Below are 21737 nucleotides of genomic sequence, written 5' to 3'. Positions count from 1 at the left end.
GAGCTGTGTCCATCAGAAGATTTCATAATGATGTTGCCCTCACCGTAGGCTCATGCGCAAGGACTTGGATAGAGAGACGAGGAAAGGATGGCTCCCTGCCCTCAGCTCTCTCCTTCACTGTCCTGCCAGGGTGACAAGAGTCCACCATCAGGATACCAACATTTTTGTTCTAAAAGATGATCCCCACCAGAAATGCAAACACCTCCTGCAGGAGTCACTATTAAGCCAGGGATTAGCGAAGGGTAACCACAAATCACATTGAGTGTTTTGTACCACTGTGAGCAAAACCCATTTTTTTGCTTAAAAAAATGGTTTTTACAGCTTAAGTGTTTTTTAAAAAATCAATCCTGACTGGATAACTCAATTGATTAGGAGCATCGTCCTGAAACATAGAGGTTGAGGGTTCAATCCCTGATCAGGGCACACACAGGAACCAATCAATGTTTCTGTCTCTCTCTCTCTCTCTCTCTCTCTCTCTCTCTCCCTGCCTCTCTCTTTAAAATCAATAATAAATTTTTTTTAAAAAAATCGAGAGAAGAACAATACTTTGTGACACATGAAAATTATTATATAAGATTCAAATTTTAGTGCCCATAAGTAAAGTTTTATTGGTACACAGCCACACTCATTCATTTACGTATGAGCTCATGACTGCTTTTACACTGTAACAGTAGAGCTGAATAGTTTTGTAAGAGACCAGATAGCTCTCAAAGACTAAATATTTACTATGTAGCCCTATACAGAAATTTCCTGATAACTACATGAAGCTATTATTGTCCATTGACACCTTAGTGAGAAGTAGTTTATTGGAGTACCTAGCACAGCTTAGAAAGAATAGGACATCCAGTTGACATATGCAGACAGAGTATAAAAAAATGACCCTGTGAGGTAAGCAATTCTAGCCCATTTTACAGATCAGGAAAACTTAGGCTAAGAGTGATTGAATCACTTGCCCAAAATCTCACAGCTGGTAAATAACAGAGATGGAATTCAAATTCATGTCTGTCTGTCCAAAAGGGCACCAAGGTGTCAGGAGGAAGGAGGCTCTCACAGGGAGGTGGGGAACTCCAAGGGCACATGTAAACTGCTTCAACAGGGCATCTCAGAACACTGTTCAGAGAGGTGCCCTTAGTCAGCTGTAACCTCTCAGTCACCTCATCTATGAAATGCGGGTGAAACTTATCTGGAAAGGGTAGCCAAAGTTGAATGAAGCAACCAGCAGCTCAGAGGTGCCCTGCCATTCATTCTCTTTCCTCTCCCTGCCCCCCCAACTCACATTTCCTTGACTGAGCCTGGTCTGGTACACTACCCCCTTGGAATTACAGCTCATTCAAAAATAAACCCATGCTTGCAGACTGTCTCTCAGCTACTATTTGCCTGAACTTAGAGTTGCCTCTGGTGATCTTAATGGGGAGAGAAACAAAACGTGAGCAAGAGACTTGGGTGTTAAGCTTTAAACACACAGGAGCTGGACCCCAGCGCAACTCCCCCGACCAGAGCAGGAAGACCACCTTTTTTCTGTAGGAGAATTGGGAATGAAAATTACCCACCACCTACCCTATGCCACATAACAGAATCTGGCTTTATTTGAGGTTCATCCCAGGGGTTCAGCTCCTCCATCCCCTGTGCCCTCCACCTTCAGTCTCCTGTCCTTTTAACTCTCCTCTTCATTGAAGCTCTCTCCTGTCCCTGTGCCCCTATTCCCTACCTTCCTTCCCCTCCCCCTCCATCCCTTCCTCATCCTTGCTCTGCCTCCTTCCCCCCATCCCTTATCCCAGGCATAACCCTGAACCCAACCCTGGAGAAGACAGTGGAGGGTGGGGCCGTGGCAGTTAGTACAAAGCAGTGAATATGGAGTTAGGTTGGCGGTAAGGGCTCCGGTCAGCCCTGAGCTCCACCACGATCTGCCCCTGGCACTGCTGAAGCCACTTCCCTGACTTAGCCCAGACCACTTCACCTGTAAAGTAAGAATCATAATCCTTGGCCATATTACTTTTTGTAGGATTGTTAAGAAGGCCACATGATGCTATGCTTTGCAAATTTTAAATCACTGAACACACACATTGAAATACACGGGATTGGATTAGACTGTGTGGCTCGACCACCGCATCCTTGGTTTTGGAGCTGAAGACTGGGACTAAAAGGAAACAGTGGGAGGGTGTGAAGAGCACAGCCTGCGGCCAGGCACCCGCCTCAGTCCCAGCCCACCTCTAACCCAGTCTGCAGCCTCGGAAAAGTCTCTGCTGTCTGCTGGGGCCTCCCCACTGTAGACGGGACGGTAAGGGCTTCTAGTGAGGATGAGGTGAGAGGCGGCCTGTGGAGCACCGTGCACAGAACTACACTGTGATTCAGGGAACAGCAAGTCTTTTTAGATCCCTTGATTTCAATGTTTAAAATCACAATGAAGCATTTTTCCTGCAGATAATTGGAAAAGCCATCTCTGAGGCCTGAATTGCACTAACTCTGGCAGTGTGATCTGGGCTGGTGCCGCTGGGTTTGCTCAGACCCGCCAAGCTCCTGGCAGCGGCCTCGTGGGGCACTCCTCCGTGAAGAATGACCATGTGACATCACTAACATCACCGGTCATTAAGAAGCAACAACCAGCTCAGTACAGGGTGCTGACTTACCTACTCCATGGTGTCTTAATGTGCTTAAAGATCTGCTGGAGAGAAGCACCTGTGCTCAAGCCTGCCTACTCCTGTCCGCTGTGGCTCTGCTGTGAGCACTGGAGACCGGGCCTCAGTGTCTGGATTGAATCCTTTCGGCCCTGAGTGGGAGGAGGTACGGGTGGACTGCTCATCCCCAGCAGAACTTAGTCATAATGGGAGTCAGCACTGACAGCTTTTACTATTTTCCATGTGCTGTCTAAGGATGTTTTAACACCCTCTCATTTACTCATCATCACACCCAAAAGCTGTTTTTCCATTTTGCAGATGAGAACCTTGAGGTTAAGACTTGCCACACAGCTAGTAATACACAGGGCCAGCACCACCCCAGTCTTGTCTGTCTGCAGACACGGAGCTCCTGCCCTTGCATCTGCAGTGTGCCTCGAAGCAAAGGAGAACACTAGCCCCCTTTAGAGACCTGTGGAGAAAAGCTATTCTGAGGGACATACTGCAGTTATAATTCTTCCCTTAGGTTATAAAGAAAAGCGTCCTTGCACAGCAGGGCCGTCTGGAGAGAGGGATGGGGGTGTGGTTGTCACTCCTGTGCACAGGCCTACAAACGGGGACCTGCCTTCCTTCAGGATAGAAGAACCAACCTTCAGGTTTCTGAGATGACTCCTTAGGGACCACCAAGGGGTTAAGGCTCCCTCAAGGACACACAGATGGTGAGAGGTGGAACCATGATTGGTACCCCGTCTCCTGACTAAGAACCCCACTCCCTACCCTCTCTCTCTGTGGGCCTCAGTCTACCTCTGAGCCACGTGTGGTCAGCCTACTACTCCCTCTTCCACTCACTGTTCTTTTAAATATTTGCAGCCAGCTAGAATTGTTCCCTGCAGGGAGTCAGCAAAAGGTAGGGCTTCAGAGGGCTGGCTCTAAAGCCAAAAAGATCAGGGTTCAAATCCAGGTCCCATCACACAGGAATAACTCAATGCTACCAACTGAAGGAGAAAGAATAGAAGATATTAAAGTGGGTTTAGGAGTCAAGCCAGCCTTTTGTTGCCATTTGCTGGCTGTGTGACCTTGAGTAGATTATTTGACATCTCAGTTGCCTCATTGGTGAAATGACCCTCCTACAAATTGGTAACACGTGTAAGAGGCCCAGCCAAGAGTCTAAGTGGCTTTCTTCCTGCATTACCTGGTGGTGCAGGCTTAGAAACCACTATCATCACCTGCACACCTACAGACACTTGGGTTCTAGTGATGAATGTGACACAGTACAAGCCATCCCATCTCTCCTGTGGCACTTGTCCTCACCTCTAAAGTGGCCAGAACACTGCCCCCTTCTCTCCACATATATCTCCTAGGTACCTCTCGTCAAACGGCTCTTGGTGGATGGAAGGACAGGCTGGAGAGTTATGAGTCAGCTCTGGTGTGCCAGGGAGCCCTGATTCCCATGGTTGAGTGTATCGTGAGCCTTACAAAGCCAGTCCCAGGGCTTGGAGCATCGGTCCCATTCTACCCACACGGGGGGGGGGGGGCGCTGTGGCAGGGCACAGCAGAGAAGCCCTCAACACTTCTATTCAACTCAAGAAACTCACCTCTACTTCTAGTCTGTGCCAGGTGGGCAGTGAGGCCCTGAGGACCGGAGCTGGAGCGGTGGATGAGGGCCAGCAGGCCGACAGGTCAGCACAGGTCAGCACAGGTCAGCACAGGGCAGGGACGTCAGGGCAGGACGAGGCGGGAACGCAGCCCTTTCCCTGCGCGAGCAGGGAGCACAGGCACCTGGCCCTTTAGACAGGCCTCCCAGAGGGGTGGCGGTGAAGTGAGGCCTGCGGGGCTCAGGACAGCTCACCAGGCGCACTGCCAGCGCGCTGAGGGTCTGGGAAGGGGCAGAGGGGAAAAGGCCTGGAGGCCTATCCCCAGCAGAGCCTGGTGCTTCAGTGCTGCGCCTTCGGGAACTTGTCTGCCCCTCTTCTGCCCGGCATCTCTCGCCTCAGGACTGACAGAGACCAGAGCTTGGGCTGCGGAGGAAGGTTGGGAGAAAATTAGTCAGAGGTGAATGGTTTTATAGCTGTCTCCTTGTTTGTTTTCATGACAGATATGTTGAGAGTTCGAATGCAGATGGTGGCTGAAGTAGACAGAACTTTCCAGAAAGATTATGTAAGGCCGTGGGAATAACAACCAAAGTTTACCGGGCCCAAAGGTGGCAAGGTGGGCCTCAGCAGGGAGAGCCCTCCCCATGGGGCCAGCCGTCCTCAGTCCCTGAGGCCTGGGTGCCCTGGGAGCATCCGCAGTGGGTGATCTTGGCGGGGAGGCTGGTGTCCACTGATCAGACCAGACAGAGCCAGGCTTCGCCGTGGGCCCGATCGGAAGGGAAAGCTTGGCGAGGCTGTGGGCCCTGCAGCTGCCCAGTCACACTGTAGGAAGCCTGTGTTGGGAACCTGTCTGGGGCCTCTGGAAGCCCCAGTGAGTGCACTCTGAGAGGTCTCTCGTTTACTTATTACCGTAAGTTAATTTATTTTCCAATGACAGTTAATGTGCAATATCCTATTAGTTTCAGGTGTACAATATAGTGACTAGACATTACGCACCTTACAGAGTGATCCCCCCTGTAAGCCTAGTACCCATCTGTCACCACATATAGGCTATTACATTATTATTGACTATATTCCCTATCCTGTACTTCACATCCTCGTGACTATTTTAGTTTTTGGAGAGAGACATTGATTTGTTGTTCCACTTATTTATGCATTCATGGGATGATTCTTGTATGTGCCCTGACTGGGAATCAAGCCTGCAACCTCGGCGTATCGGGACAGCACTCAAACCAACTGAGCTAATCGGCCAGTGACCTTCTCATGACTATTTTTATAACTGATATTTGTATTGTTTATACCCTTTTACCTTCTACCCGCCATTCCTCCAACCATCCTCTCATCTGGCAACCATCAATTTGTTCTCTGTAGCAATGAATTTGTTTGTTCTGTTTCTTCCTATGGGTTTTAGATTCCACATATGGCATTTGGTATTTGTCATACGGTGTTTGTCTTTCTCTGACTGACTTATGTCACTTAGCCTAATACCCTCCAGGTTCAGCCATGTTGTTGCGAATGGTAAGATTTTATTCATTTTCATGAGTGATATTCCACTGCATATAGGCAGTACATCTTCTTTACCCATTCGTCTATCGACGGACACTTGCGTTGCTTTCATATCGTGGCGCTGTGAATAACGCTGCAGTGAACACAAGGGTGCGTATATCTTTTCAAACTAGTGTTTTTGGATTTCCTTGCCATCAAGGCAGTGTGATTGTCAGGCAATAGTTTGGTTCTATTTTTCCGTTTTTGTGCTTTGGTCAATAGCTTTGTGCGTTGTCTGCATTTTAGATTACTTTCTCAGGAGTGTGTTACCTGACCCAAAGTGTAAGGGCATTTTGAGACCCAAGATATGTTTTGCCAATTCTTGTTCTCACTGCGCTGTCTTACTTGGCCCTCCGCAGTGTGAGGGATGCCTCTCTTCACCCTCGTGCACGTGGACTCTCGGGTTTCCAGTGTTGCTGACGGACCCTGCGGAGTTGAACCATATTTTCTAAAGAGATGTTAATGTGGTTCCAACTGTAGACTGTCATTCAAGTCCTGCTTTTACACTCTAACATCACTTGCAGTCATGGTCCTTCTATTATTTTTTTTTTTAAAAGGTCAGTTTTGCAATTGTGCACAACTGATGTATAGATTAAAGAGATTTACATTACTGGAGTATGAAAAGTATATATAAGCCATCTTTATAAAAAGACTGAAAATGTGCGCATGAAAAACTATCCTCTTGCATTGTGCATGCCTTCCAAAGCCATAAAAGTAAAAATTCTCGAAGAAGAATGGCTACTTCATCTTTTGCTCATCATACATTTGTCCCAAGATGAGAAAATTGCCTGGAAAATGCTCATGTTTATTGGACATAAGAGAGAAGAGTTTCTATAAATCCAAAAGAAAGTAGCCTAGTTGGGTGAGGTTATGATTGCCCCCTTGGGAGAATTATCTTCCAGAAGGGCGTCTCTGAAATTGCCTGGTTTCCGTACCTCTCAGCATCGATTCTGGGCATATGTTTCTGTTTGGGAGCTGAGAAGCACATGAGCTGTGGGGATGGAAGAGGATGAAAGGGTTGGGGAGGAAGCAGCAGCCAAGCTTCGGGCAGGGGTCCTGGTTTCTGAACACCACAGGGTTCACTTCAGCGGCAGCACTGGCTGCTGCCCACCTGCCTACAAGAGAGCTTGAAGCTAGGGTGAAAGGGGAGGTTGCAGGCTTTAAAGCAGGGGTCCCCAAACTTTTTACACAGGGGGCCAGTTCACTGTCCTTCATACCGTTGGAGGGCCGGACTATAAAAAAAAAACTATGAACATATCCCTATGCACACTGCACATATCTTATTTTAAAGTAAAAAAACCAAAACAGGAACAAATACAATATTTAAAATGAACAAGTAAATTTAAATCAACAAACTGACCAGTATTTCAATGGGAACTATGCTCCTCTCACTGACCACTAATGAAAGAGGTGCCCCTTCCGGAAGTGCTGCGGGGGCCGGATAGATGGCCTCAGGGGGCCGCATGCGGGGTGAGCCGTAGTTTGGGGACCCCTGTCCTAGACTGACTCCAAGTCGACACTCTGTTTTGTTTACATGGGGAGCCCAAAGTCATCAATGTGTGGGAGGCACAGAGCGCAGCCAAGGAGGACGGAATAAGGCTCAAGAGAGGGCGGGACCTGAGGGAGTGCCCCACCCGTCTCACCACTGGGAGCCCTGAGCTCCAGGATGGTCAGGAGAGGAGACGAGACGCAGCACAGCAAGCCCAGCACCTTCTCCCTTCATGATCCCTGGAGGGGACTTTTCCTGCAGCTCAAGGAGGAACAGCCACAGGAGGAACAGGGCTGACCGAGCCCACCTCCTGAATCAATACCAGCGCAAACACTTTTGCACAGTCATAGTTAAGTGCTATTCATATGAACTTCCCAAACTGCCTCTTTCAGGGAACGGTACAGATTTGGGGCCATCCTGATTCAGATCCAGTCTCTGTTATGACCCTGGTTAGAATCTTCCGCACAGGAAGGGCGGGGACTGAGCACCCAGGCAGAGGGACAGCCTTGAGGTTAATTTCTCGGCATGACAATATTTGCCCCCTCTTCTTTTTTGTAGTTAATTAATATATCTCTTTTTAGTAGAAATTAAAAGGTAGTAAAATGCTCTCGTGAAAATAAAATACAGTGAATGGAAAGGGGTCAGGAATAAAAGAAGACTTCTTCCTTTTGAGTTGAGAATTGACTTCAGAGTTTGTGTTTTGTTTCTTGTTAAAGTGTGCTCATGTCTAATTGTTTTTAATTGGAAAAGAAAAAAAATCACATAATTTACTGCTCAAAACTACATGTGCCTATTATATGTTGGGCACAGGGTTAAGTGATTTGCATTTATTATCTAACATAAACTCTATCCACAATTCTGATAGAGACTGATAATTATCACCAGCGTTTGCTGAGTAAATTCAGATGCAGGAGAAAATGACTGGCCCACAGTACATGGTAACAGGTGGCAGAGCTGGATCACAGCTAGGTTTGACTCCAAAGCCTGAGCTTCTCCCTTTGAGGTAATTAATTAATATCCCCATTCTACAGGGGAAGAAACTGAGGTTCGAAAAAGTTATGGAACATGCCCAATCTTATTCAGCTGGAAAGGCAGGATCAGCTATTTGTGGGTCCAAGTGCAAAATGCAACTAGAGCTGCTCCTTGTTTTAAAATTATTAAGAATGTTAAGGCAGTGACAGCAGAGCCTTAGACCAACCATAGGGCCCTCCTGACCGTGGAGCTGGTCTTGGAGCCAGGATTGGATGCCCAGCCTCTCCCAATCTTTACTGCCTCCTAACTCCTTCTAGCTGGAAGTCCCACCTCACGATTGCAGACCCAAGACAGCAGTTTCGGAAATGTGAAAAGAAAATCTGGAATAATGATAAAAATGATACAAAAATAATCAAAGTAGTAGTAACAACAGGTCTCTGTTCTTGGTGCTTTACATACTTTTTCTCCAATTCCCAAAGAAACTATGCAAGCTAGATTTGTATTATCCTCATTCTGCAGATGAGAAAGTGAGACTCAGAGAGGTTTGGTGATTCACCCAAAGCCACACAGCCAAGGAAAATCAGAGCCGAGGTAGAAGCCTGAGTCTCTCCAGCTGCAGAGTTAACATTCTTCAATGTAACCAAATTGAAGTGTATGCCCCATTGTGTGACCCTGATAAAGGTGGCCTTCTACATGGAGTGCTCAAGAGGTGGCTATCAAGAGTGTTCTGATGTTCTGAAAATGAATACCAGTTCTAACCCCGCTGCCAAGTGACCTTTCCAGAGCACAGTCTGGATACTTCATGGCCTCATAAACAGCCATTTATGGCTCTTCACTGGCCCTGCAGCAAAATCCAAACCTCTTAGCCAGCATTCATCATCTGACTTCTGCATACTTCTCCAGCTCCTCTCTCTCTCCTCACCCACCTCCAATTCAGATGCACGGATGGCCATGGAGATAAAAGTGCTTACTGCTGAGCGAAGATAGTTCCCTAACTCCTCCCAATAGGAAAGGAAATCTCGTGATGCCCAAATCAAAGTCACCAATCTTTTGGAGAAAGTCTTGAAAGATGCCATGGTTGATGCCTGCAGAGATGGGTTAGGAGGCCAGCCGCCTGAGCCGTCCCTGTTCAGGGAGGGTCCCTGCCCAGCCACCCCAGTCCCCAGCATCACCACTTGCCCTGTATGACTCCCGCAATGTCCTAGACTCCTGATGCCTCTTCAGCTGCTGAATGCTGAGTTAGGAAGAGCTGGAGGCCCCTGAACATGCATGTTGTGACACACTAGTGTCTTTTCCTTTCATGCAGAATTTCAACAGTGGACCTGAACGTCTTGGATTACAAGAGTCCCCAAAGCCTGTGCTTTCCAAAAGTCTCAGATGAGCTTTTTCCCACCTCCTAGTATTTAGTATGAGAATTCCAAGTGGTTAATATTCTCCTGATAAGAAAGCTTATGTTCCCCAAATTTAGTGGAAGTTATAATAAAATCACCACGTTTCTAAATCTTTAATCCACAGAGACGGATTTGAATTCCCGAAGGCATTCCAGTGTTAGCTCTTTCAGAAACACTTACAGTGTAATTGAGCCTGGTTATTAAAACAATAGGTGGTCTGTTTCCTATCTCTTCACTGGATAAGGAAAATTGAACCATAATTCATAAATAGTCTCTAGGCCCTTTATAAACCAAAAAGATTTTGTTTCCAAGCAGGACAGCTTTGAGAAGTCTAGGAAGCTTGGGAATCAAGGAAGGGAATGTTCCCATCGTGAGACCTCAAGAGAAAGATCTCTGTGCTGGCCCGTTGGCCTTAAATGCTCACAGCAAGCCCATAAGGAAGTGTAATTGTATTACATCTACAGCTGAGGCAATGGAAGCCTAAAGATGACAACTGCTTGGCCGAGGTCTCAGGACCTGCGTTTAGGGGAGTTGAGATTCGAGGCCAGATTTGTCTACTCTTCAGTGTTGAAGTAGCCACTGGTCCCTACAAACTGCTCCCAGGGTCAAGCAGCCACACTTCTGGACCCTTTGCCAACATCAAAGATGATCACCTTTTTCTTTTTTATATCAGTATAAATTGAAAGTTCAAAAATAAATGTATAAAAATTGCCATTGTTTTCAGTTCTGGCAAACCCTCAGAATTATGGAGGAGTTATTTTAAAAGAGCTATGTGGCCTCGGGGCAAAGTCACATCAACTCTCAGCCGTGGTTGTGTCATCTGTGCAATTACGACAACACCCACTCACTAGGATCCTGGGAGGATTAGATGGAAAACAAAAAAGATGTAAAAGAGCTTAGCACCTTGTCAGTGCTTAATAATTGTCAGTCCTCTTATTTCCTGCAATAAATTTTATTTATTTATTTATTTATTTATTTATTTATTTATTTATTTATTTATTTATTTGTAAGAGGAGAGGAGGCAGAGACAGACTCCCACATATGCCCCAACCGGGTCCACCTGGCAAGCCCACTAGGGGGCATTGCTCCATTCCTCAGCAACAGAGCTCTTCTTAATGCCTGAGGTGGAGGCCATGGAGCTATCCTCAGTGCCTGGAGCCAGCTCGCTTCTATTAAGCCATGGCTGCAGGGGTGGGGGGAGAGAAAGAGAGAAAGAAAAGTGAGGGGGGGGGCAGAGAAAAGATAGGTGCGTCTCCTGTGTGCCCTGACTGGGAATTGAACCTGGGACATCCACACACCAGACCAATGCTCTACCACTGAGCCAACCAGCCAGGGCCTAAATATTATTGAATAAATGATATTGTAACACTAGTATATCTATTAAGCATGTCCCTTGTGTTTGGTGCTGAAACAAATCTGAATTAATCCCCCCACATCCTGGGTGGTAGGTACCACTTTTATAGAAGAGGAAACTGAGGCTCCAGGAGGGTAAGAGATTTGTCCAATGTTCCACAGGAATTAGGAAGACTGAGATTTGAACCTAGACATGCTGAATTTAGGGGGCATACTTTTAACCATTATGCCATCCTACCCTCCTAGAAATAAGAATGAATAGACATTCCACATGGCCAAGGCTGGACTTGATGACTGCTTTTGCTCTCTTAATCCCCATCCCAACTCCTTCCTGGAAAATGAAAGATGTTTATGTGAGTTTCCTACTGTTTTAAGGATGCTACACTTAGAAAGCTTCATTGATTTCTTTTACTACATGGTTGCAATATTGCCTGCTCCTCATAAACCCTCTAAAGCAAGCCTCATGAGGTCACCAAAGTAAGTGATAGAGGGGATGTTCCTAGAAACTCTTTTTGTGACTGGTTTCCCCCAGGGAGGGCCTTGCTCCTCTAGCCACAGAGTAACGAGGGGAATAAACTCTGCTCCGACTGCCTCCACTGATTTTCCTTCATTATCTATTTGTTTCTTTATTTACACCTCTTCTAAAAAGGATTTGAGGTAGAATTTCTCATCAGAGATAACCACCAAAATATCTAGATAAGAAAGAAATACCTTCAGTGCCCTCAGAATAAAGGGAAGCAATGCCAAGGATGTCTTGGGCTTCTCCCTCAGCAGAGGCTTCCAGAAGGGGGTGTGTGGGCGTCCCTGATGCTGGAGGAAGCAGGAGAGCCTCAAGGCTGGTGCTACAGGGCTCACACCAAGGCCCCAGACACAAAACCGCTTTCTCCATTTTTTTTTTATCTGCATCTCTAAAGAACGGGAGAATCAAAGGAGAGAGGAGTAAAAGAGGGAAGGAAAAGAGACTTCCTCGATGCCATGTCTTGTTCTTAGGAAGCAAATCCTTCCATCATCAGTTCTGAACCAGTAGCCCTGCTGAGAACAAAGAGAACCAAGTCTGTCATGAGATAGATGGTTCTGGGAACTGAGGGTAGGGGCTGCGGACAGGCCAGGGGTTCTGTCTGTGGCTCAAGAAGGACTGCCCTGGCTGCAGTCAAGGTCAGGTGTCTGGGGCTCCCCCACTGCACCTGGCTAATATTTCCTGTGCTCTGAACTAGGTGTGAAAGACTCAGAAATAAACATCACGAAACCTGCCTTTAAAGAGTTCCCAGTTAGTGAAGGAGGCAGACACACAAATGGATAATTTTAATATGATACCTTATAGGACTCATTAACACTTTTTACCACTATCTAGTGAGTATCTGCTCTGTGCCAGGCATTGTGTAGCATGACAGGATTCAAAGTAACCATGAAGCTTGGCGTCTAATGTCATAGTCTACAGTTTAGGATGCTGTGAGAGCACAGAGGAGGGCTTCTACTCAGACTTGAAAAAATCCTGAAACTTTACATGGAGATAACAAGACAGAAGGAGATAGAAAAAGAGCTCCATGCAGAAGAAAGCACATGATCAAATGCACAATGCCATGAACTATTTTGTACCTAGGACACGACAAGACTGGATGTGTGTGCACTGCTTATAGTATTGTGACTTTCAGATACATCCTCCAAAAATCCCTCCCGTCCTCCAGTGGTTTGGCCTTAAGAGTGAACTTGAGCCTTTGGAGCATGGGCTATTGCAGCTCCATAGGGAGGTAATAGTCCAGTCGAGACACGGTTCCTGGGGGCTGTGAGGAAAAACACATACTTTATTCTCTTTTCTATATAGTCACTCTCATCCAAATATTCTCCCCTGGCAAGTTCCCTGGAGATGAACCTCAGAACCCTGCTTTGCAAGCTCTGCTCATGGGGAGCCCTGAGAAAACACCTTAAAGAGCAGCAGGTTAATGTGGGGGTTCAGGAAGAAACCCAGATTACGTGGTTGTCAAGCATGTGGCAAGGCTGCAGTGCAGGGATACTGCCTTTGTGGACCAAACATCTTTCCTCTCCCAGAACAACATCGATCAGGGCTCTACTGTATGCCAGGCACACATTGTCACTCTTGGTCCTCATCCCAACTCTCTAAGGTCAATGCATTGGCCCCTATTTTGCTGATGAGGTGCCTGAGGCTTGGAGACTTTCATTTACCTGCCCAAGATCTTTCTGACCTGACAGAGTCAAGCCAAGATTATTGCTGCATCTGCTTCAAGTGTGCTTTCTGAGGCTTTCCACACACAATTCCTTGACACTCAGGCCTCAGCTCAGATGGGAGCTCTGGATCTAAAGAGGTCCTCTCTGTTGCCGCTTTTCCTTTCATAGCACTGAACCTCTCTGGTGGACAGCACAGGCTTACTCATCGTCTGCCTCTCTCGCTCAGCTCCACAAGGCAAGGCCCTGTCTTGACTCCTTTCCTGCTCAATACATGCTCCAAGCAGAGCCTGGTCCTTGGAAACCCCCAACAAGTGGTTGCTTAGGGAACAAAGCTGGCTGGCTGGCCCCTAAGCCTGGCCCTCTCCACTCCACTGGTACGGCTCCAGCTGGTGCCCAGTGGCCCACTAGGAGCTTGTGAGGAGCCCCCTGGTGGCTGCAGACTCATAAATGCAGGACTTCATGATTTTCTCACAGGTGAGGGCAAGCAGGTCCATAGACTTTTATTTTTACTTCAGCGGAAGGATACCATCAGCAACATTCTATATGGCAAACATTTGAGATTCATAACCTAATAGTATCCATAACAAACATTTCTTGGTGATTCAAATTCACTCTCCCTTCTACCTACAAGTCGGCCTTTGGGCAGCGCAGACCTCTCTGGTGTGCATCCTCACAGAGCGTGGGATGTTCACTCTTGTCAGTAAGTGTCATTCTCTCACTGTGAGCGTTGCCTTGAATTGGCTCTGACGTTCAATCACTGGTATTGCTGTTTCCATCAATTCCTGTGTACACTCACTCTTAGTGTTTATCTTTGTTGATTGCTCTGTTTTGTGTGGTGCCATTTTAACTGTGATTTTATTCTTCTCCAATGCTTTCTTGTTTCCACATTGTTTTTCCACTAAAAACAGCAAGGACCACCAGCCTTACTTAGGTGGGTCACAGTCCTGAATGTTTGGGAAAGAATCCTCGCACCCTACCTCACGACCTCCTGTGATCTTTCATCTACCGTGCTGCTGCTTTTTGTTTGATGATAAGGCACATACATTCCTAAAAGTCACCACACTAGGCAGAATGGGGGAAATGAGGCAAGGGGCACAACTCTCAGAAACATCATCAGTGACACATAAGAAAAAGAATGAAAGAAGAAAAAGATTATCACAGTTTTACATGGGTTAAGTGGCTAAGAGAAATGTAAGTACTTGAATAAATATGGCGCTTTCCCTCGAAGAGCCCTGGCCTCTGCTCATGGACATAGGAAGGGAGGCGGCTTGTGTTATTGTGACCCGGCGGGAGGAGGGTGGTCCGAAAGGGATGGACGGTTACAACCACAGGTGCGGCGGGTGCGGCTCCTAACACAAGGGGAGCCGAGCAGCCGGTAGATACTGAGATGTGTACGTGTGCACGTTGTGTACATTCTCAAGCGGCTCACTGCAGCTGACTGCAGTTTCCTGCGTTCACCTAGTGTTTCTTGGGAAGGCACGTTTGCATAAGCAAGTGTGAAAGTCCTGTTTTCCTCAAAATTGTTCCCTAATATATCATTTGTACTGGAACAAATCCAAATATTCAAAACAAGTATAGCAGAGCTGGCTGTGCCTGATTTACTTTAACCCTTTCCTTGTCTATTCAGACTGGACCAAGAGGATCGAGTACCAGCCCGGCGCGGGGAGTGTGCCCCTGTTCCCCAGCATCCACCTGGAGACGTGCGACGGGGCCGTGTCCTCCATCCAGATCACCACGGAGCTGCAGACCAACTACATCGGGAAGGGGTGTGACCGGGAGACCTACTCTGAGAAGTCCCTTCAGAAATTATGCGGTAGGCTTTTCTGTGGGTTTTTTTTTTTTTTTTAAATTGATTGCTATTCAACGATATACACAAAGCATATTTTATTATCTTATGAAAGAATCAACCCTTCCACCACATTGGTATGTGTAACCCGTGGATGAATATAAATTTCTTTAGTGAGGTTAAAGGGTCAGAAGGCACAGCATTTGGTATCAGCACACCTGATCAGAACCCCCATTTACCGATTGTGTGTCTGTGGGCAGGTGAGGTGACAAAGCCTCCATTCTTCATCGCTAAAACAGGGATTAATGACAAGGTGTTTAGCACGGGGCCTGAAGAAACATTGGTTTCCTCAGCTGTGTTGGTTTACAGACAAGCACTTGGCCAGCGGCCAATCAGAAGAGTGCCCTCAGTCACTTGGGAAAAGGTTGGCCTCCTCCCTACAAGACCAGCTACATAATTTGCAGGGCCAAAGCAAATGAAACTGCAGGATCCTTGGTCAAAAAAATCACAAAGAATTTTAATAATAAAACCACAGAGCATTAAACCCAGCTGGGGTCCTGTGCGACTGCTTAGGTCGCATGCTGGGGAAGCCTGGCTGCCCACATTAAAGAAGAAGGGTTTGGGCAGGGAAGGGGTGGGGGGAGGTGGGCAAAGTGAAGGTGTCCTCCCAGTGCTGTCAGGGCTGGGAGTGGAGCCACGGGGAGGAGCCGGCCGGGAGCAGGCCGGGAACTAGGCAGCAGGGCCCAGGGAGGGGTGCTGCATGAGGAAATTGCTTCATTGAGCGCCTGCTGCGTGCAGCCTGCCAGACTCTGCGCCTGCATTACTTTAATTCTCTCATCTTCCCTGTGAGAAGGGTGTTATTCATCCAACTTGAAAGATGCAAAACCTGAGGCCCAAGAGAGGAAACATGACTTGTTCAAGGTCACACAGATAGGAAGTGACAGAGCCAGAATTTGAAGGTAGGTCTGTCAGAAGGAGGGCCTCTCTAGCTGGGTATCTGTGACGCGAGGCCAGGCCTTGGGAGCTAGGACGTGGATCTGTCATCAGCCTCTAGAGTGAGAGGATGCACTAGACTCGGTAGACAGGACAGCTGGTGCGTGGTTGGGCCTCCTTCATCCCCACTGGATATAGTCTATTCTTCTTTGTTCTCAGAAATACTCAGGAAGGCATTTTGACTGTAGCAGTGCTGTGGGAGCTTAGTCTTACACTGGGCTTGTATTTGAGGGTAACTACATTTCTAGCCTGGCACCCCCTCCTCGTGGCCCCTCCACTACTGTCTGTAAGGCTGGTGGCCGTGCCATACAGGTTCTCATTGGATTCGGGCAGATGGTAAAGGTCGGCCATTTCATTTATTAGAGTCTTGTAATGGTGGACAAGCAAACAAACAGGCAGGAAAAACCGTTTCTCTCTCTCTCTCTCTCTCAGGGCTGAAGAACAAACAGGCCAAGGTAGGAAAAACCCTTCTTGGGCAAACAATAACAAAAAACAGCCCCTCCCAATGGCAGCAGGCCATCTGCAATCTACAACCTGCCTCCCTGAGGACAAGCACCTGCAGCCTTACATAGACTACATACACATGAGGTGCTGCCCCGTGCTCATGCATCCATCAGGCAAAGTGCAAGTGAGCAAGCCTAACACACTTGTTTGCCCAACACTTGTCTTTGAATCATTTTTCCCCCTCATACATACACACACACACACACACACACCTTCACCCACACTGCTGCTATTGCTCAAAGAGCCATGTGAAACTTTTAGACCTGAGTGTGAAATAAACCCTGCTTGGGTACCACCGTGTTCCATTTATCATGCCATCAGGCCGGCAAAGAAGGCCTGTGGGAACCCAGACTTCTCCAGAACGATGCAGCTGAGCAAGGGAATTGCCACACTGTTAATATCCAAGCATCTCTTGCAAAAATGGATATAAAGGGCCCGCTGTATTCAGAAAACTGCCTCCAGTCCTCTCCCCCACTCTGCATACCGAGAAGCTGTCTCAGACGATATCTCACTTTGAATGAATATACCATTTCGCTCCCCATGCACCTAAATTATAGTCCACTCAACCCCAATGGCCACCCATGGGCAGCAGTCATTTCTGAAACTGCTCCAGGTTACAGGGAGATGATGGAATCAGCTTGTTAAAGATCGGATGGGCCCAAGGGCACGCACTTGTGATTTGATTCTGAATGTTGCTGGAGAGATGAGGAGATACGGAGAGTGAGAAGGGTTTTCCGAGGGAAAAGGCTTCAGAACAAAATTCCATCTGGTATTAACCCAGCTCATTCCTCCAGGCTGCCAGCTCACTTTGCAGGAGGGCAGATTAATTCAGTCAGGAAAGCAGTTTCCCCCAAGGTACATGCACGATTATCTGGTGCTGGGCGAGACCCTTTGTTGAGAGACAGCTGGGTGTCTTTCTGGTGACCTACCTGGTAGTGCCACCCTCCATACTGATAGGAACGCTGTTCGAGTTACCCTGATGGACAGAGCCACCCTGCCTCCATACGACGAGTCGGAATCTTAAACTCCAACCATGGCGGAGCTCAGTAAACAGGGCAGCAGCAAAGACGTGAGACTCAGGTGCGGGTCTGGCGCTAAGGTCTCCTTCCGAAGGAGGCAGCTCCTCGGGCCCCGTGATTTCTACCCGCTGTGTGGGAAATGCAGGCTAGATCGTGGCTAAGATGGAGTCTGGGCTGTAATTTCTGACTCCTGTGGGAACCTTAGATCCTGGAGACAAGCGTCTATGTGTTCCTAGTGGATGATAGTCACATGTCTTGCAGGGTTTCTAAACCAGAGAACTGCCAGGACACTTGAAGGCTGAGCATTCATGCATTTTTTATTCTACAAATCTTTATCAACTTCGGATGGAAACAGGAGACCAATTAGGATGTTATTGCCATGGTCTAAGGAAGAGATAATGAGTTCTGAACCAGGGGAGTGGCAGTTGGGATGAATTTAAACAGAATTAGGAGGCAAAATGGGCAAGATGTAATAATTCATTAGCTGTCAGGAGTGAGAAAGAATGAATCTGAGATAAGTCCAGGGTCAGCCATCTAGCTGAATGAGGATGTCTCCAATGAGAACTAGGAAAGCAGAGCAAGAACAGAGGTAGGGGGCAATGATGATAGTGACCTGTGGAACATCCAGGTGTGCATGCCCAGTTAACTCCAGCCTGACCCTCGGCCCCCCTGAAGACCTGCCTCCACCCTGTCCATCCATCATCACATCCCACTTCCTCCTGATGTTCTGCCACTTCTTGGCCAACACACCTTCCTTAATCCCCGTGCCTGGCTTGTTCTCATCGCTAAGCCTTTATTCATGTTTTCTTCCTCCTAGGATGCTCTGTTTCCCTTCACCATGCTAAACCTTTCCCTTTAGTCAATATTCTCCTGCCCTCTGTGCCCAATAGGGTGGCAGTCCTGGGGTGTTTCCTGGGTGTCTTTGAATTTAGGTACCTCTTCTGTGATACTGTAGTTGGGCAGTGACCCAGGCATGGTTGTCTCGTCACAGGGGCATTGTGGATGCCTGGTCCCTGATCACCTGCTTCCTCTTTCTACAATGTCAGCTCCATAGGGAGCAATGATAGAATCCTGTTCTACGGGGAGTTGGACAGCAACTGGCACAAAGCCTGCTGTCAGGAAGTACCTGACAGGAGCAGCAGCACTTGAAATGAGCTCTTTGGTTCCCTTGAAGTGCTGGGCGTCAGACATATTGCTGCCTGAGGTCTGTCCACTGACACACTTCCACTCTGCCTTGAAATAGAAACAGTTAGGCCCTGAACCTGTGACCCTGTTGGCCTGTGGGGCTGGACAAAGCTTAAGAAGACCCCCTAGTGCCCTTGTGTTGGGCAAACAAGTGTGTTACAAGTGTGTTAGGCTTGCTTGCTTGTACTTTGCCTGATTGGTGCATGAGCACGGGGCAGCACCATGTGTGTATAGTCTATGTAAGGCTGCAGGTGCTTCCCCTCAGGACAGCAGATTGTAGATTGCGGATTGCCTGCTGCCATTGAGAAGGGCCATTTTTTGCTATTGTTTGCCAGAGAAGAGGTTCCCCCCTACCTGACCTATTTTGCTCATGAGTGCTAAGAGAGAGAAGTCATTTTCCTTGCCTGCTTGCTCAACTTTAATAAACAGAATGGCTCACCATTTTCTGGCTCCTTTACTGTCTGCCCAAACCCATTGGGAACCTGCATGGCCACAGCCACCAGCCTTAGTTCTAGCGCAGCAAGCAGGGTTTGGATCAGATTGGGATGGAGCCACCAGCACCCTGGAAGGGTGGGGTAGAGGAGGGGTTGTTGCTCTCCAGTGTATGGTTCCCCATGGCTCTCCTTTTAGGGACTGTGGCTGGCTATTTCTTACCACCCTGCAAGAGGAAACCAAGAGTTCTGTGCGAGAAGCTGCCCAAGGTCAATAGCTCCTGGGTGAGCTGCAGACCCAGCAGTGACATGAGCTAGAACGGTCACTGGAGAAAGCGCTGCAGGTCTGAGAATGGCAGGTCAGGCTACAAGCTGAGAACCAGCGATGGCTTGAACTGGAGCAAGTGCTGGAGAAGGAGGCCAGCCACTCTCAAAAGCTGCAGTGTGAGATGCAGGCTGAACATCAACAGTGCCTGGAACTGGAGTGATCTCTGCAGAAGGAGTTACAGGTTCGTGAGCTCCAGTTTTCCCTGGAAGCAGAACACTGGCACTGATAGTTGGTGAAAACACAACTGTGGGTTTAGGAGCTCGAGTCTTAGCCTCAGGCCATGGGCCAAAAACCGACAGCCACTGGAGTCAAAAGGGTCACCAAAGAAGGGGCATCCATGCCAGTGGAGTGGCTCTGAGCCAGCAGAGCAGACATTTCCAACTCTTCTGAGAAGGAGGAGGCTCAGGCTGAAGCTGCAGTCTGCAGACTCAGAGCCCAGCCTGTGGTCACCGGGAAGGTAAAAACAAAGCAGACAGGAGCCCCTCAGGAGCAGCCACAGCCCTCTCCACAGATAATGGAGCACTCTGTGGTCTGGCCCTACACCCAGGCAGAGCTGATGGAGTTGGGGGCACAATTCAGGCAGAAACCCACCGAGCCCCTGGCAGCCTGGTTGCTGCAGTTGTGGGACATAGCGGTGGATGGCATCACGCTCTCTGGAACCATGCACTCCTCCGTCAGAACTGCCATGGCACCCTAGCAAACCGTACCCTATTAGAATGGGTGATGGCTGCCATAGGGTCTCGCAGAATGCCGGAGACTTGCCGGGGGCAGTGAGTCGGTGGCAGTATATAGTGAGCTGTCCAGGCCCTTTGGGAACTAGGTATGAAGAACACTGCTTTCAACCCGAGGTCCCGTGGGCCAGAAGAGGAAATGTTTATGGCAGGGATGAGAGATCTTATTCTCTGCAGTGCCCTGTCAGTCCTTTTGGGGTCACTAGTGGCTATCTTGGGCCCCTATGTGGGGCAGCTCATCAATGCAGTTATGCAGATGGTAACAGATTTGGGAGAGTTGGAGACAGCATGGGATTGTAAGGCTGTGCAGGCTGTTGCTCATGCTGCCCCCCCCCCCCCCAACTAACAGTAGAACCAAGCCTGTAAAGGCTGCCTGAACACAGATGTGGGTAGATTCCATTGAGGCTGGGGCAGATAGGGAGAAACTGGTTGGCAAGTCTAATGAAGTTCTTTTGGAGCTTTGGCAGCAGCTTAAAGCAGAACAGAGGTTCCAGCTGCTGAGACGAAAGGCCCCAGTAGTGACCAATAAAACTATTGGTGCACAGGTGGCATGGTTGCAGGATTACTTGTTGGAGATAGTTGTGGGAGAGGAGGATCCTCCCCAAGACCCATTGTTTCTGTTTGAATAGGGAGAAGGCCGAGAGACCCACCTAACAAGGATGGATGAGGAGGCCTGAGGCCCCATGTGAAATTGACAATCCATTTATCACCTTCTAAAGTGCAGAAGGTGTTGGCATTAGAAGATAATAGGTGTTTTTGTTTTTGTTTTGTTTTGTTATTTTTGCAGTGGCAGCAGCAACAGATAAGAGAACTATCAAGGTGTCACACGCCTTGAATGTGTTTGACTCAGCCAGACCCTTGTAAGCTTGTTGAGGGGTTTGTGGTGACAGAGCGCTTATGAAAAGGCACTGAGGTCCGTTAATAAAGAGCTGTATGCCTAGTCTCCTGTAATGGACCTTTACCTTGGTGATTTGCACAGACAGCTGGGCTGTCTATTGTAAATTGATCATTAAGCAGTGTAGTGGACTCTTGGACTGCAGCCAGAGGTGGGCACCGGTTCCCTTGTTGGATGGACATGCTGCTTTTGAACAGTATGAGAGACCCTGATAGGAGGGGGGGGCAGCTCCGGTGGAGGGGCTCCTGCACCAGGAAGCTGCTCTTGTCCAGTTGCAGAGATGCACTGAGGACACTTTATGGTTTCCATGGACACAGCCCTGGACTACACAGGCCCTCCCACCTACCATGGGTTTGGGGGTTAGAGATGGGCCTCTAGTTAGCACCTTGGGCAGAGTGCTCAGGGAGACATTGTGAAGGGCACCTTTGTAATTATTGTAATTGTATAATTTGTGCTATTGCTGTAGTCTGTTTGTTTATGTAATGTACCTCACTCCTCACACAGGGACCATCGTGGAAGATACCTGTCGTGTAGATTGTGAAGCAAGCAACCCTAAAGGGGTGGAATGTTGGGCAAACAAGTGTGTTAGGCTTGCTCGCTTGTACTTTGATTGGTGCATGAGCACGGGCAGCACTTCGGTGTATATAGTCTATGTAAGGCTGCAGGTGCTTGCCTTCAGGGTGGCAGGTTGTAGATTGCAGATTGCCTGCCACCATTGGGATGGGCC

At 48.1% G+C, this 21737-nt stretch overlaps 1 protein-coding gene across 3 annotated transcripts in view; it reads left to right on the top strand.

The window, feature by feature from the left end:
* CLSTN2 (calsyntenin 2) overlaps positions 1 to 21737 on the top strand; it is a 670874-nt gene that overhangs the window by 537936 nt on the left and 111201 nt on the right. For all 3 annotated transcript variants that reach the window (XM_066350512.1, XM_066350511.1, XM_066350513.1), the window contains exon 6: positions 14766 to 14951. In XM_066350512.1, the coding sequence (XP_066206609.1) occupies positions 14766 to 14951 (186 nt within the window). The remainder of the gene's footprint in view (positions 1 to 14765; positions 14952 to 21737) is intronic.

Source organism: Saccopteryx leptura, chromosome 10 (genome assembly GCF_036850995.1).
Source record: "Saccopteryx leptura isolate mSacLep1 chromosome 10, mSacLep1_pri_phased_curated, whole genome shotgun sequence".
Taxonomy (NCBI): Eukaryota; Metazoa; Chordata; class Mammalia; order Chiroptera; family Emballonuridae; genus Saccopteryx; species Saccopteryx leptura.
This window is presented reverse-complemented; position numbering and strand designations above follow the sequence as displayed.